Here is a 14,536-nt window from a genome sequence, read left to right as displayed (position 1 = left end):
TTTATCCAATTTTTCTTTTAACCAGTGAAACACGGCAATACTCTGTCATAAGACAGAACCCAGAGAAATCTTTTGTTAAAAATATTAAAAGTTAGATTTTCAAGATTCTACATTTATAAAACTTTAATAGTGTGATCCCAAACATTAAAACAAGGTTTTATGTTCATCAAGCTTTTACGGAATGCTAAACCGTGCGCACAGTTTATCAGATTTTTTTTTCTTTTTACCCACTGGCCCCCTGGGGGGGGGCTCCAAAAGTTTCCACATTGCTTATAAAACCGTTGTCAAGGGTGGAATGAATGAATGTACCTCTACATTCTCGTCCTCTGCAATGCAGGTTCAAGCGGCCACTTTCAATGAAACATCTTTTTAAGCACATGTATACTGTACATGCATTTCGTGACTCCAAGGTCTAAATTCTTGTGTTTACATGTCGACACGCAAGTTTCAACAACTTTTTTGTGGTTCATGTACTAAAGGCGTTGAAAGTTAAGCCAGTTGAACTTTGATCCGTCAGGGATACGGATTTAGTGACGTATGGGTGGTTTCCCTTTAAATTTACAGGAGTACCAAAACGGTTAGAAAATTGATCATAAAGGAAAAATGAATATCTGTGGTTTGTGCTCGGCTGGAATTCTATGACACCACGTCTTTTTTAATATATCAAAATAGAGCAGTGAAAGATTAAGCCAGGAGCTGAATGTGCGCTAGTAAAAAGAAAAAGAAGAAGTCCCTCCCTGGTTGTCCAATGTGAACACCATGTGCTAAACGTGCTTTCAAATACGCACATTTAGAGCATTTCTTAACGTGAACCACATGCCAGGTGTGAATGTAGCATCAGAAGAGAACGCCAACTGCTACACCACAGTACAGGCCTTTTTAAAATGAATGTTATCATTGATATCTATTTGTTAGTGAACTGAAATGCGTGATAATAATGAGAACACAATAAGAAAAATCTGCAACATTCTTGGTCAAAACATAAGTCTTAGTGCTCCACTTACAAGTTTCAAGATCTTGCAGCAAAAATGTAATAATATAGAGTAGAAAGTTGTACTTTATAAAAATGTCAATTCATCAATATAGCCCTTGATTGTGCAGCACTGGATTTTAAAGACCCATTCCGATCACCTTTTGCTCTATTAAAAAATCGTTCCCACTGGTTTAATATTTGATTTAAGCTAAAATCAAAAATCCTTTTTTTTTTTTTAAACTTATCCTGTCCAACTGCTGAGCAAACAGATGAGAGCTGAAGGCCTCTTGTGTTGGACATATTTTACTACATGGGGGTATGAATCTTCTGACACACAAGGTGTATATTTGAACAAACCCCTCTTGTAATTGTAAATAAAATAAAATAAAATACAAATCCTATGTCGTTTTCTAGGACTTATATAGTTTCTGAAGTAGTTCATTAGAAATTCACCTGAGTTAGACTGTTGGCACAGAGCAACCCCACCCACCCTTCCCTTCTCCCTGAGAGCTCCCTGTTCACACTCTCTAGCTTACAACCCCTCACACTCCTAACCTAACATTACTGGTGCAATAAAAATGGCAAGAAGCAATATTGGAGCTATCAAGCCGCATGAGGTCTGACCAAGACATCCATGGTATAGTAGTCAGTGTCACAAATAAGCTCTTTTTTTAACAACAGTTTTTCGTCTGCTCCTGATTCACATGGATTTAAATAAATTCTTTAAAATGCAATTTTGAGCGTAATTGTCTTCATGTATGCCCTCCATCATCAGAAAAGAGCAAGTTAAAAACACCCAAAACATTTTTTTTTCATTAAAGTCCCAGATGCCTCTCAGAGAAGTCCTTCTTTGAGGACCCTCAGAGCATCAGTGTGGCCCCTGACCCCGGGTTCCCCTCCAAAGCCCCCCCAATTTCCCACCAACAGGCAGGCAGGGAAGTTTCTGTGTGTGTTGGTATTTATGCAGCTCGCTGGAGCCCCTTCCGCGCAGCAGATTATCGGACCGAACCATTGCCGCAGTTCAGGTTGTGGCACCTGTCACATGACGCTTGTCCGCGCAAAAACATCGGCCATTGCAGCAGCAACTCGGTCCACTTCACCAGCCGCAGACGCACACGGGACCCCGGCGTCCCGCAAACGCCGCTGCGGCGCAGCTCTTAGGGGGGGGATGAGCTGCCAAACCGCACCAACACCCCCATTGTGCGTCGGGCGGCATCACCCACTGCCTGCAATGGCGTTGACGCGGCTCGAGTGGGTTCAAGCCCGTCTGTAGTGGCGATTCAGTCCAGGACTATCCCCGCGCTGGAGAAAGAAATGTTATTTCTGGAAGTGTTTTCTACAGACAACGATCCAGATCTGCAGTGGAATACGGTTCCTTGTTTATTTTTTATTTCTTCTTTTTACAACGCGGTTTAACGAAGCTGGAGCCATGACTGTAAGTCTTTTGTTTTCGTGAACACATGATGGTAAAAACAGTGAACTTGATCGCTCGAAGCCCTCTGGAGAGCAGCTTTATGAAGCAAACAGGAATGAAGAAGTGAAAGGGTTCCAGGCGGAGCTGTCATGTCCTGCGCGGCGGGGCTGATGCGCGCTTGTTTGTCTCATCCAGCTGAGTCAGATGTTTGCTCTTTTTTTTTTTAAATAATGTGCGTTCCTTTATTGTCCTCACGACCCAAAACCAGTTTGCTCCTAAAGTTCCTGATTGAACTATAGTTTTTACCAGACCAGATCTGAAACATGAATTCTGAACCAGGATATTTCGGGTTCGTGCTGCTGTTGCACCTGCATCCATCCCTCCGGAGCTGCGGCTTCAAAACAACTCATGAAAATCATGTTTTTTGGTGTTTTGAACATCTTCTTTGGAATTTTTTCTGATAATGGTAATGGAGGACAGATTTTGCATTCACCAAGCTTAAAATTGCATTTCTGAAACCGCGTTATTCTAGTTGTTGTGATTCAGGAGTTGACGATAAAAATGCAGCTGCACAGACAACATTTTTGTTGCACCAGTAATGTTTGATTGGGGATGTGAGGGGCTGTAAACTAGTGTGTAAACAAATGGATGATGGGAAGTAGGGGTGGAATTACGCCATACCAACAGTCCCTCCCACCCACAACTCAGAGGTGAATTTCTAATAAACTACTGCTACTCTGCAGAAACATAGTCCTAGAAAGCGAAAATATGCCTAAAACGACCACTGGGAAATATATCAAAATAGATCAAAAGATGATCGGAGTGGGACGTTAAGTATTAGCAGAGGCCTATTCTGCAGGTTTCTCTATAAATAAGGATTTGCAGATCATGTTAAAAGCAGAAAAATGAAAAAGATATTTATTGAATGATTTATTCTGTAAATGTTTTAAATTTTAATCTTCAAAAAGATCTTTTCCAATACATATGGATAGTGCTCTTCAGGGTTTCATCTAACTGTTCAAGAAATTGGCCTCAGAAGAGTGTTATTAATAAGAAAATCGATCTCTTTTTAAGCTTCCAATCCATTATTTTGATTAAAAAGGTTCTGGGAGACCAGAGCAGGACTGCATACGTTTATTTACATATATTTCTTTCTTGCAGGCATGACTGGAACTGGAAGACTGGAGTAAGTCCTCACTCCACCTATTTAATGAGGTCACCGCGATGCTGACATCCCCCCCGAATCCAAAGACGTCACCATGCTGAAGATGGAAGCCTCGGGAGAGAGGACCAGCCTCCGGAGTGCCTCCCCTCACCGTAATGCCTACCGTGCTGAGTTCCAGGCACTGAAGAAAGCCTTTGACCAGCCTCGGAGTGATGGAGACTCAAAGCCCAAAGACCTCGAGCGAGGGAAACAGCCGAGGGGTCGTCAGTATGGCGCCCATGTCAGCCGCATTAAGGACATGTTCATGCAAATGGGCTCGGAGAACGCTACAGCTAAAGCCAGGGGTCGGGACGAGTCCTCACCTCAGAAGCTGATGAAACCCACCAACTTCATCAACAAAGCTGATGGGTCAGTGATAAAGCTCCAGCATTCTGCGTCAGCGGAGAGGATTGGAGGTGCCGGAGCGAAGTTCTCAGAAACCAGGAGGCTGTTTGAGCAGCAGTCCCGCGATCAGTCCCAGTCACCAGTCTTTCCCTACGGACGGGACAAGAGGGGCTCCCATGAGCACCTTGACGACTGGCGAGGAGCGAGGTCCAACCGAGGCAGCACAGACTCCTTGGACTCCCTTTGCTCCAGAACTGAAGCGTCTTCGCCAACTGTCAGTCAGCTGAGTGCCGTCTTTGAAAATGCCGACCACCACAACCAGGGAGCTCCTTACAGAGGAGTCAGCAGACGAGGTCTCTACTCACCAGACGGATCCAATCGCCACGGGGGCGACCTCAGTGAGGATGAGTCACGACAGTCTCCCGTTCATGGAACCTGCCGAAACAAGCTGGAAGGAAAGTTTCCCATGTCCTCATCCTCTGAGGACCTTCTGAGCCCTAGTCCTGGACCAGACAGTCTGGAATCCAAAACAGAGGTCCCCCGAGACATCGAGCTCCTGAAGAAAAACAAGCAACATTTGCCTGGGACTACAATTGGTGAAAGCCAGATCAATGGGTCTTATGAAGAAGAGGTTAAACCTTCAGACTCAAAGCATTCAGAGGACCAAAAGGTCCTCAAAGCCTCAAAACCTTCACATGGTGCTGTGATTACCGATAAAACATCTGAAAATGCTGCTGGGGAGCTGCTGGACACCACAGCTTCTGCGGATTCAAAGGAAGACAGACCACCCGAATCTCCTAAGAACCAGAGGGAAGAACCTGAGGAGGAATACGCTGGGAACGAGAGAGTGATTTTCAATGCAGATGGAGACGCCTGCTATCAGGGCTGGGGGGAGAGCTGCACAGACCCTGAGGATGACCTGTACGGTGATGACGATGAGGAGGATGATATAGTCTATGACCCCGGCTCAGATCTGACAGAGATCCCCGGTCTGCCGCAAGAAAGCAAAGAAGACGTCCCTCCGAAGAGGAAGATTCGCTTCAGCACCGCTCCCATCACAGTAAGATGCTTTTGGTAGAAATCTGAAAACTAAAAACTCAAACCCAGTCCTGAAAGAGTAGTGTACAGTAAATAGAGGCCATTGAACTGCTAAAGTTGTACCGTGCATGTCTGTAAGGCCTCGTTACCCTGATAAATTAATGTGACCTCCATCATGGTCTTATTTCAGTTTTCCATTTAATGTGTTTTGGGTTTAGTATGTCAGAAAATGAAGCTTGTCTCTCTGGGAGCTTGACATGTCAGTGAGCATCGCATCTGTGCATGTGTTAGTCATGCTGCCTTGGCGCCCACACACTTTTCACACAAGTCACTGTGTTCGCGTTTCGCCAGCAGATTTTTTTTTAAACTGGGATCCTGTTTTTGACGATGTTCTACACTGGCCCATTCTTCACAGAATCTCAAATGGGATCTTTAGGATGCAGAAAGTCTGCAGTTCATTTGTGTAATTGTCTTTTGTTACTCAGCACGATTACAGAGGAGCTAATGGAGCTTTTTACTGCCATGCAAATGCAGTGGTAGAGGTTGCTTCTGCTTTGCAGTATTTTGATGCTGAATTGAGCACAACATTAGCAGGAAAGGTGACTATGAAAGGTTAGCGATGAAGAACAAACTGTGCTTTGCTTATCAACATTTTCTTATGTAAATGTCTGTTACGGTAAATTAAATGTTTGTAGGGCTGGGCACCAATACCAAGCGACTGAATCAATTTCATTTCGATACAAGTGTTGACAATTTAAAGTCATTTCTGATTCCCAATTAAATAATTATATAGTTCTCCATTTTTTATTCTTTAACCAATTTTGTTAGGTAATTACAAAAAACTGTTCTCATAAATTGAATAAGAGTAAACCTTCAAATAAAAAGATTTAAAATATTAAATCTCAGATTAAAAACAAAAAAAAGCTGTATATACCTAAAACGTATACACGAATTCCCTTTAAAAATAAAATTGATCCAGGATTTGATTAAAAATGAGGCAGTTTTTGTATGTAAATCTATTTTTTATCTTTTTATCATATATATATATATATATATATATATATATAAATATGATAAAAAGTAAAAAAATTGATTCACACACAAAAACTGCCTATATATATATATATATCTATATAATATCTATCTATCTATATATATATATATATATATATATATATATATATATATATAGATAGATATATATAGATAGATAGATAGATATATATATATATATATATATATATATATATATATATATATATATATATATATATATATATATATATATATATATATTATATATTTACAAATTCAGCTCTAATTATTTGTTCTCAAGAAAAAAAGTTTGTAAGCAATAACAGAAACTTGTTTTTAGAAAAGCTCCAAACAAGATTAATAAACTCAGACCTACTTTAAGAGTCACTCCAATTAAAATTGTGTTTTTAGTATTCTTTACATGTTTCTGAGGCATTTTTCTGATGATGGAAGACGTGTGTAAAGAACATTAATCTTAAACTTGCATTTCTGAGTATTTCTTCATTCAAATCAAATATCAGAAGCAGACGATAATTGAAATAGAGCTTATCTCTGTGCTAAGTCAAGTAAAGACTTTAAAGCAATTTAACTACAACTCTTTTTATTTGGGCCTGGGATGATTTTTTATGTGTTTTTTGCTTTTTGTCTTTTATGTTTGTATATATTTATATATATATATATATATATATATATATACATACAGTATATATATTTATATATATTTTTAAAATATTTTTTAACCTGTGAAGCACCTTGTGACTTCTGTTTGTGAAAAGTGCTATATAAATACATTTTCTTTACTGTACTCACGCTGGGTGGGCAACAAGCTCTCCGCTCTGCTTAAACAGAGATCTCTCAGCAAAGGGGAGGGGAAGGGGGGACGGTGTTGCTGGGTGCCCTCAGTACCGCCCACACAACTCAGAGGCAAATTTCTGATCAACCACAGTCTCTCTCCAGAAACTATATCCTACAAAATGATACAGGCTTTTTGATTTTGCCCTAATCAGAATTAAAATACGTCTTTTGATCTATTTTAAGATAAAAAGATGATTTGTAAAAAGTATAAGCGGAAAAAAAGAACAATTAAAGAGCATCTTTACATACATTTTTAATAAGAAAATGTGTTAAACAATAAGAACCAACTCCAAATATGTATTTTAAAGTTTCAACAAATGCCGATTCTTTTAAGCGAATAAAATGTTCTGTTTACTGCATGGCAGAAGAACAGTACAGCGCTTGTTGCTCCATTAAGATGGGACTGTGTGTTCCTTTCTAGTGCCTGCTGTTTCAAGGCTTCTGTTCTCTATGAAAAGGACCGACGCTCATTCATCATATGGAATATTCAGTAGGCAAGCTGCCCCCAATGTTACACACAAGCTCACGCCCAATTAGACATGCTTCCCTCCCACCTCTTCATCAGAGCCTGTTCTCCTCTCAGCCAGCCAGGAACAAACGGGGTTCTGTCTTTTGTTTGTCTATATAGTGAAAGACACAAAGCCCTCAGATCAGCACGAGTCCAGCTTGACCCCTGTGGGGGGAGATGAGAGAAGGTTTTCAAAATAATAGCACTCTTTACTGTTTTATTGGACAACTTGTTTATGAAACTTGTTATTTTGGCCTTTTATTTGTCTTGTAAAATGGCAAAAAAAAAAAAAATCCTCACAGGCTGGTAGCTTTGAATCCCAAATAAATTCAGAAATTATCGTAATTTATTTTGTGAATAATGAGAACTGGCAGGTATAAACATGGCCATTGCTCTCAACCGCTTTGTGTGTTCTGCTTGAGACGTTTTAGAGATTATGTGCAAAAGAAGCACCTGTCTTTGAAAATTTCAGCCTTTTTTCCAGTCCAAAGCAACATATTTCAGCAATTAGTTGGTGAGTTTAATGCAAGAGCTTCATTCCGGCTTTAAGAAAAACTGTAATAAAACATAAAGAATTTGATCCAGACATCTATCAGCACTCCCCTCATAACAACAGTGGTCCTGCTGAGTATCAGAATACTTGTAACATGCTGGTCAAAGATGTTTGACTGCAGTAAATACAGGCTGACGGGGTTGTCTTCTTGGCTGGAAGAGAATTACTGAAGTGACGGCTTTGAGCTATCAGACACTGAGGCCGTCTGGGTGCCAGGAGCCGCTGACCCACAGAGAAGCCAGACCAGAGCTCAGTGCAACTGCTGTTTTTTAGCAGAAAGTAAAAAAAACAACAAATCTTTTAAGAATTCTTTTAAAGTTATTACAATTATTATTTAAAAAACCCATATCTTTTAAGAAAAAAGCAAAAATTTAAATCCTTTTTCATAAACTCTTATAGTCCCACTCCGATCATCCTTTGATCTAGAGCAGCTGTAGTTCATTAGAAATCTGTCACTTCCCATCATCCATCTGCTTACGTGCTCTCCCGCTAGCCCCTCACGCCCCCAAAATACAACAAAACGATTGAGCAATATTGGAGCTATCCAGCCGCACAGATTTGATCCAAATTCCAGCTCAGACGAGGAAAACGTGCATTTATCGTCCACAGGTGGATGAATCAGGATGAACGGTAGTTTCTACATCACACCTACAACTTTTTTCCAACTGCCATTTTTTTGTCTGCTCCTGATTCACAATGATTTGATTGAAGAAATACTCTAAAATGCAATTTTAAGCTTAATTTTCTTTATACATGTCTTCCTTTATAAGAAAAATGCAACAAGAACATGTTGGAAACACCAAAGACATGAATTTTAATTGGAGCCATTGCCAGGAGAGAAAAGGACAACCGGTTTTTCTTCTGACTTGCCTTTTTTCAAAGGTGTGTTACAAATGTTGTATCTTTAATGTGACTTAGAAAGCCAAAGATCTCTGCCAGCATTCATGTTGTTTTGGTCTTCACTAGGCCTGCACAATAAACCGCAAATTTAACGTTATTGTAATATCAAGCTGTGCAAAATGTATATCGCAAAATATGGAAAATAAACGCGATATATGGTTTCCTTAAACGTGCTAAAAATGTTTTATGGCAGTTTGAAGTATTTAACAAGTCAAATAAATCCCTTAATGCATTTGACCAATCAGATGGACCTCTTTTATGTTAGATGCTCACCTTCTATGTAGACGAGGGTCATTTGGAGTATGATTTAAGTTATGTTGACTCTTATTCAAATTAAATTGTTGCAGTGAAATGGAAATCATGTTTTTGATTGTTTTGCTCCCTTGTTTTTCATGTATCGCAAGTTATATCGTCATCGCAATATTGATTACTTATATAGAGTTTTCCTCATACCGGGCAGCCCTAGTCTTTTCTTTAGTTTTGGACGATCTAATCTCGACAGCGCTTGGATTTTAATGTCCTTTTAGCTTGTTGGTTAGTTAGTGGTCTTGTCTTCCACCCCTCCACATAAATCACATTTTTTATCTGCAGACTGTAGACGAACGGCGTTGTCATCACTCGGGCCGATTCGCTGTCTTGAAAAACCGGAGCAGCTGTGACTGTTGCACCAGCAGTTAAATGGTTTGTGACTGGCTGCCTGTAATCCGCCTCACCGCCCCGCGTGCCGTCCGTTACTGCATCATAGAGATGCAGGTTGTGTGCATTAGAATCTCTGAACCATTAGTGGAATGCTGAATTGAATGGATCTGAGCTCACAGCCATAATCAATATGATATAAATGTGTGTCGCTCTTCTTGTGGTAATGTCAGTAGATGGGCCAATGCTGGTTACCGAAAGAGGGAATGTTATTTTGGTCCTTAAATTATGGTGACTAATTTTAACCATACTGTATGCAGGAAGAAGGATAATAAAGTTGTTAAAGCTAAAAAAATGGAGAAAGCTACCAATGCTCATTCTCTGATAGTTTCCTTGTTAGGCATCAGGAGATGGTTATTTCTCCAGAGGATTGGGAGCTTATTTATTTGTCCTTAATTCAATGTGTGGGGGTGGGGGGATGGCTGGCCTGACTCTTCTTTCTGCAAATGACATTTTGTTGTGTGCTTAGATCAACTTGTAAACATGTGGGACTCCAAAGCATCCTCATCTGGAGCACAACCTAACACAGAACTGTGAAGCACAAGCAAATGAGATGGCCCGAGGCCAGAAAGTCTGCCTTCTTCCAGAGAGAATTCGCGGTCATTTCAGCTGTTTGTCTTTTTCTGGGCGACGGTCTTCAAAACATCAGGGAGCCTTTAACCGTCTTTGCTCTCAATGGTTCCAAAAAAATCCAAAAGTGAAAAATGTATTTGCAAAAATTATTGATAGCTGCAAAACTATTAGCATAGTTATAGTTGCAATGTGTAGTCTAGGAGGAAGATTTTTTTTTTCCTGGCAGAACCAGTTTTAAAATGTAAATGTTACTTTTTTGTACAATGAGTAAGCAAAAATATACCTAGAACAACTGCAGCTCCAATAGTTTTGTCAAATAATATTTCTAATAATTATGTTTGGCAGAAGGCCAAACATAATCTATCAATCCATCCATTTTCCAAACCCTCCAAATCCTTTATGAAGTTGCTGGAGCCTATCCTGGCTACTGTTGAGTGAAGGTGGAGGACACCTTGAATGGTTCACTGGTCTATTGCAGGGCCACACAGAGACAGACAACCACACACGCACACCTGAGAGACAATGTCAGAGACATCAATTGGCCTAAAAGCATAAAGTCCACAGTAGAGGAAATGCACACCGAAGAGGTCCCACCCAGGATTCCAACCAGCACCTTCCCGCTGTGACTGCTAACCACGTCTCCACCAGCATGTAGCCCACTAGTGTGTAGCCCAGTATATATTGTTATACATTTTAATTTGAAATGTAGATAATTTTCTGAATCAATTCATCAAAAATGTTAGCAAACATTTTAGGCACAGCTCCCCTCAGTTTAGCTACACCTCCAGAGCTCCAGCAGCTCTGTGACCCTGAGAGGGATTCTTCAGGTTCAGAAAATGCATGGATTGATGCACATCTGGTTAACAGAGCTCTAAAAATTCAGTTTCGAAATGAAAACATCAATCATTACGTTGCATTTATGATTTAATTTATAACTACACATGGGTAAAAGCAAAAAAATAATACCTGTTGGGCAAGCTTAGGGCCAAAAGACAATTTGCGAAAACTTTTAAACTAACACAAATTGAAATCCCTAAAAGTTGACCAATTTTATTCTTCCTTGTGTTTTTCAAAAATGTGTTACATATGCTATAGTCGCCATGCAAAAACCTTCAGCAGAGTCAGAGGTCTTGCAGAGGCTACTTGTTGAACTTTTATGGACTGCCCCTATCAGTTTATACAAAGCCATAGTGACTCAGAAAGTAGCCTTTTTCTGCACCTCACATTAAATATATGTGTGAAGTGGAAAAAAGGGCATCAAAGGAGTTGGAATATTTAAAAACATACATGGTTGAAGAATTTTATATCAACATTATGCAATTTTGGTCATTTAAAGTTGTGGAGAGTGTTAGTCTCCCTCGTTGAAAAGAGGTGTGGTGTGCTTGCTTTTGTCTGTAGTCTAAAGAAATGTCATTGAAGTGAACAAATATGGAGTTCAAACATGTACAGTGATCTGTGTTTTCCTCGTCGGTGGTACCTTCTGTGTGAGGATGGCCACGATCTATCACAAACATCTTTAAGCAACAGATTATTTTCAGTACTAATTTAAAGATTCCCATTCATTTTCTGCTCTATTCATCTCTGACCGGTTCAGCTTTGAAAACTGTGCGTATTAGTATCTTATTCGTTTAATAATGAATGCAGATGTGTTTTTGTTTGGCTTGTTTCGTGCTACCCAATCCTCCCTGCAGCATGCATTTTTAATGCTCTGGGAAAGGCGAGCCGTGCCTTGTGGTTTTTGAGGGTGGTCAGTTGCCACATACCAGTCTGTGTCATGAAGTATCACCCCGCGCCCACTCACTTACCCAATCTGTTCTCGTGCTATTCACATTTACAAGTCGCTCGCTATGGCGGGTGGAAAACAGAACAGACTAAAAGTCACATGAGCGTTCCCAAAGCTTCTGCCGCGGGTTTCCGACTGCTGCAACATCCTCATGTCCTCATTTGTCAAGGCAGACTCACAATCCAGCCAAATCTTATAGACAGTCCAGTAAACAGTATCAATAGTAAACACCAAAAGTTGTGCATTTCTCTAGTAGAAGTCATTATTTTGCATCCTGATAAGTGAATAGTGTAGTAAGTGGCCATGTGCTGCAACAAGCACCGGTGGTTGTTCTACTTTGTATTCCCACCTCCCACTCGCCGTTTATGATAATTTGCTGTTTGATTTAAAATAGTCTCACTTTCTTTGTTTTCATCCGTGTCAGACAGTGTCTCCAGTAGCTTGGTTGATATGGGAGTCATGACTTTCAGTAGTAATGTGGCACAAACGGGGAACTAAAAGTTGCTGTGGATGAGATAAGCATCCACTGGTTCAAGGATAAGTAACTCCAGGCCTCGAGAGGTGCGTTTCTACATGGATTCCAACATACCCTGCTCTGGCAGGCTCAAATTGGCTGGACACACCTGATCCAGGTAATCAGTCATGAGTATGACTTGGGTAACTGGAAATCATGTAGACGTGTCAGCCCTCGAGGCCTGGGGTTTCCCATCTCTGCATGTAGGTCTTAGTCACAACTGCCCTTATGGGTGGTAACCGGCTGTCTGCGGGAGAAAAATGGGCAAGCGTGTTCAAGGTACGCAGCTGTCATGCAGGAAATATAAATCGTAGACTGCTTGCTTAAGGACGAAAATGTTTATCAACCTTTTTTCCTATTGACACCCTGTATATGACACGTCGTATTGAACACTTAATATAAACTCTAAGAGTAAGCAAGGGTGATGTAGGGGAGATGCAGGGGTGTCATACAGATTTGTCTTTGGAATTTTGTATTCATTCATCCATTCATTCATTCATTTATTCATTTATTGAACAGGAAAAGATGAAAAATTATCAGACCTGTCTCAGTTTAAAAACTGGTTTTCAGCAGGTTCCTGCTCTGCAGAACTGGTAATGATAATATTAATAATAATGCATTTTATTTAAAAGCGCCTTTCAAAACACTTAAGGACACTGTACAGATTCAAAAGTAAAACACAATAAAATCACTTGACAAAATGTTAAAAACACAATAAATAAATAAATTGACATTAACTTAAAACATCCAATATACAGTACATACCGGTACCAAGACAAAAACAAAACAATCGTACATTCGTGAACAGTTTAAGTAGAAACATCATGATGGGAAGTTAGAAGCAACGTCAGTTATTACAGCTGTCTTTTAAATAGAGTATACAGTCTGCTGTTTTAACCTCCAACAAACCCTGCCCACTGTGCTAGGGACCTGTTAGTGCTGATGCCTGTGCTCCTTGTGTGGAGCCTAACTGTTAGAATTTAGGAAACTAGACAATCAGATTGTAGATTGTGTGGACATTCTACAGGTGTTATACAGACACTTGCGTATCACCTGCACACTCCATACGTGGAGCCAGTACTAGCACCTTACCAACAACGTACAACACCATCACTGGTACCTTAAACGTTGTGTAACTAACATTATCTTTACAAATACTTCATGATACACTTACCACATCCATGCCAATGGTACGTTCCATTTTCATGACTTCCCTTGAGGTGGTTGTATGAGCCTCAAGGAAACTGATGGACACACCTGTGCTCCCACTAAGGTGCAGCCGTTCTTCTCTACAACCCTCCACCTGCCTGGACATTCCAAAAACCTGCAGCACCCGTAAGGGTCAACTGTGTATGGGTGCATGTGACTAAGGCTTCAAGGACACGATGGCTAGACTTCCAAAAAAACATTTTTAGAAAGGTTTCTCAAAGGAAATGTCCATCTGCGTGGGAGGTCTGTTTCTGCTCACCATGCAGCGTTCTTCCACTCTGCATTGCCTGTCAGTGTCACATTCACATTTGGGATGATTTGTGTCAAGAAAAAAGTCAAGTCTGACTGTATTTTCCTGCTCTTATAACAGCAGTAGAGATTTTTTTTCTCTTCATAAAGCCTGTCAATCTTTGTTGGTGCTATCATCAGCAAACAACTCCTCTTGACAGAATCTGGACACTTTTCTTCATCACCTCTCAGCTCGCCAGCCTGCTGTTATGTGTGTGGGTGGCCAAAGGTAGAGGTGTCAAAATGCAAATGTGTTCAGGTGTTGCAGCAGGAAAAAAAAACAGAGGTCTGCTTATGCCTCTGTGCCAGGTGGCAGTTAATTTGCTGCAGGCTCTGCTGGACTGACACCAAAATAAGAAAGTACACTAAAGTGGACCGCCTATGGCACTGGGCAAAGCCCGCCGTCTGGAAGGCAAAGGTCCCAGTATAATATCATCAAGGCTGTTTAGACAAAATGACTCAGGGCTTTAACTCCAAGCCACTCCAGTTTTCATTTAGCTATAGCCACACCATCTACTGCTGCTTGAATCTTATAATTAATATGAGAGATTTTATTTCTATCTAACTGTTTATATTGTTTTCTATATATATATTTTACCCAGATTACTGGCATTCATTTCTCTGTTTTCCTTTGTGTTTAGCCTTTAC

General features: G+C 40.3%; 2 protein-coding genes across 9 annotated transcripts in view; one reads left to right on the top strand and one right to left on the bottom strand.

Moving 5' to 3' along the window:
- LOC144995314 (uncharacterized) overlaps positions 1-14,536 on the bottom strand; it is a 68,510-nt gene that overhangs the window by 2,090 nt on the left and 51,884 nt on the right. The window lies entirely within an intron of this gene.
- Positions 1-14,536, top strand: part of ppp1r9a (protein phosphatase 1, regulatory subunit 9A) — a 62,899-nt gene that overhangs the window by 4,084 nt on the left and 44,279 nt on the right. For 3 of the 8 annotated variants that reach the window (XM_078954937.1, XM_078954935.1, XM_078954939.1), the window contains exons 1-2: positions 2,009-2,408; positions 3,549-4,996. In XM_078954937.1, the coding sequence (XP_078811063.1) occupies positions 3,647-4,996 (1,350 nt within the window). In that variant the 5' untranslated portion in view covers positions 2,009-2,408; positions 3,549-3,646. Of the gene's footprint in view, positions 1-1,928; positions 2,409-3,548; positions 4,997-14,536 lie in introns of those variants that run through there. The other 5 variants (XM_078954938.1, XM_078954933.1, XM_078954936.1 and 2 more) reach the window with 3 other exon arrangements.

This window comes from Oryzias latipes, chromosome 11, assembly GCF_053564925.1.
Source record: "Oryzias latipes strain Hd-rR chromosome 11, Olatipes_Hd-rR_3.1".
Classification (NCBI taxonomy): Eukaryota; Metazoa; Chordata; class Actinopteri; order Beloniformes; family Adrianichthyidae; genus Oryzias; species Oryzias latipes.
Note: the sequence above shows the minus strand (reverse complement) of the source record. Positions and strands in the feature narration are given on the sequence as shown.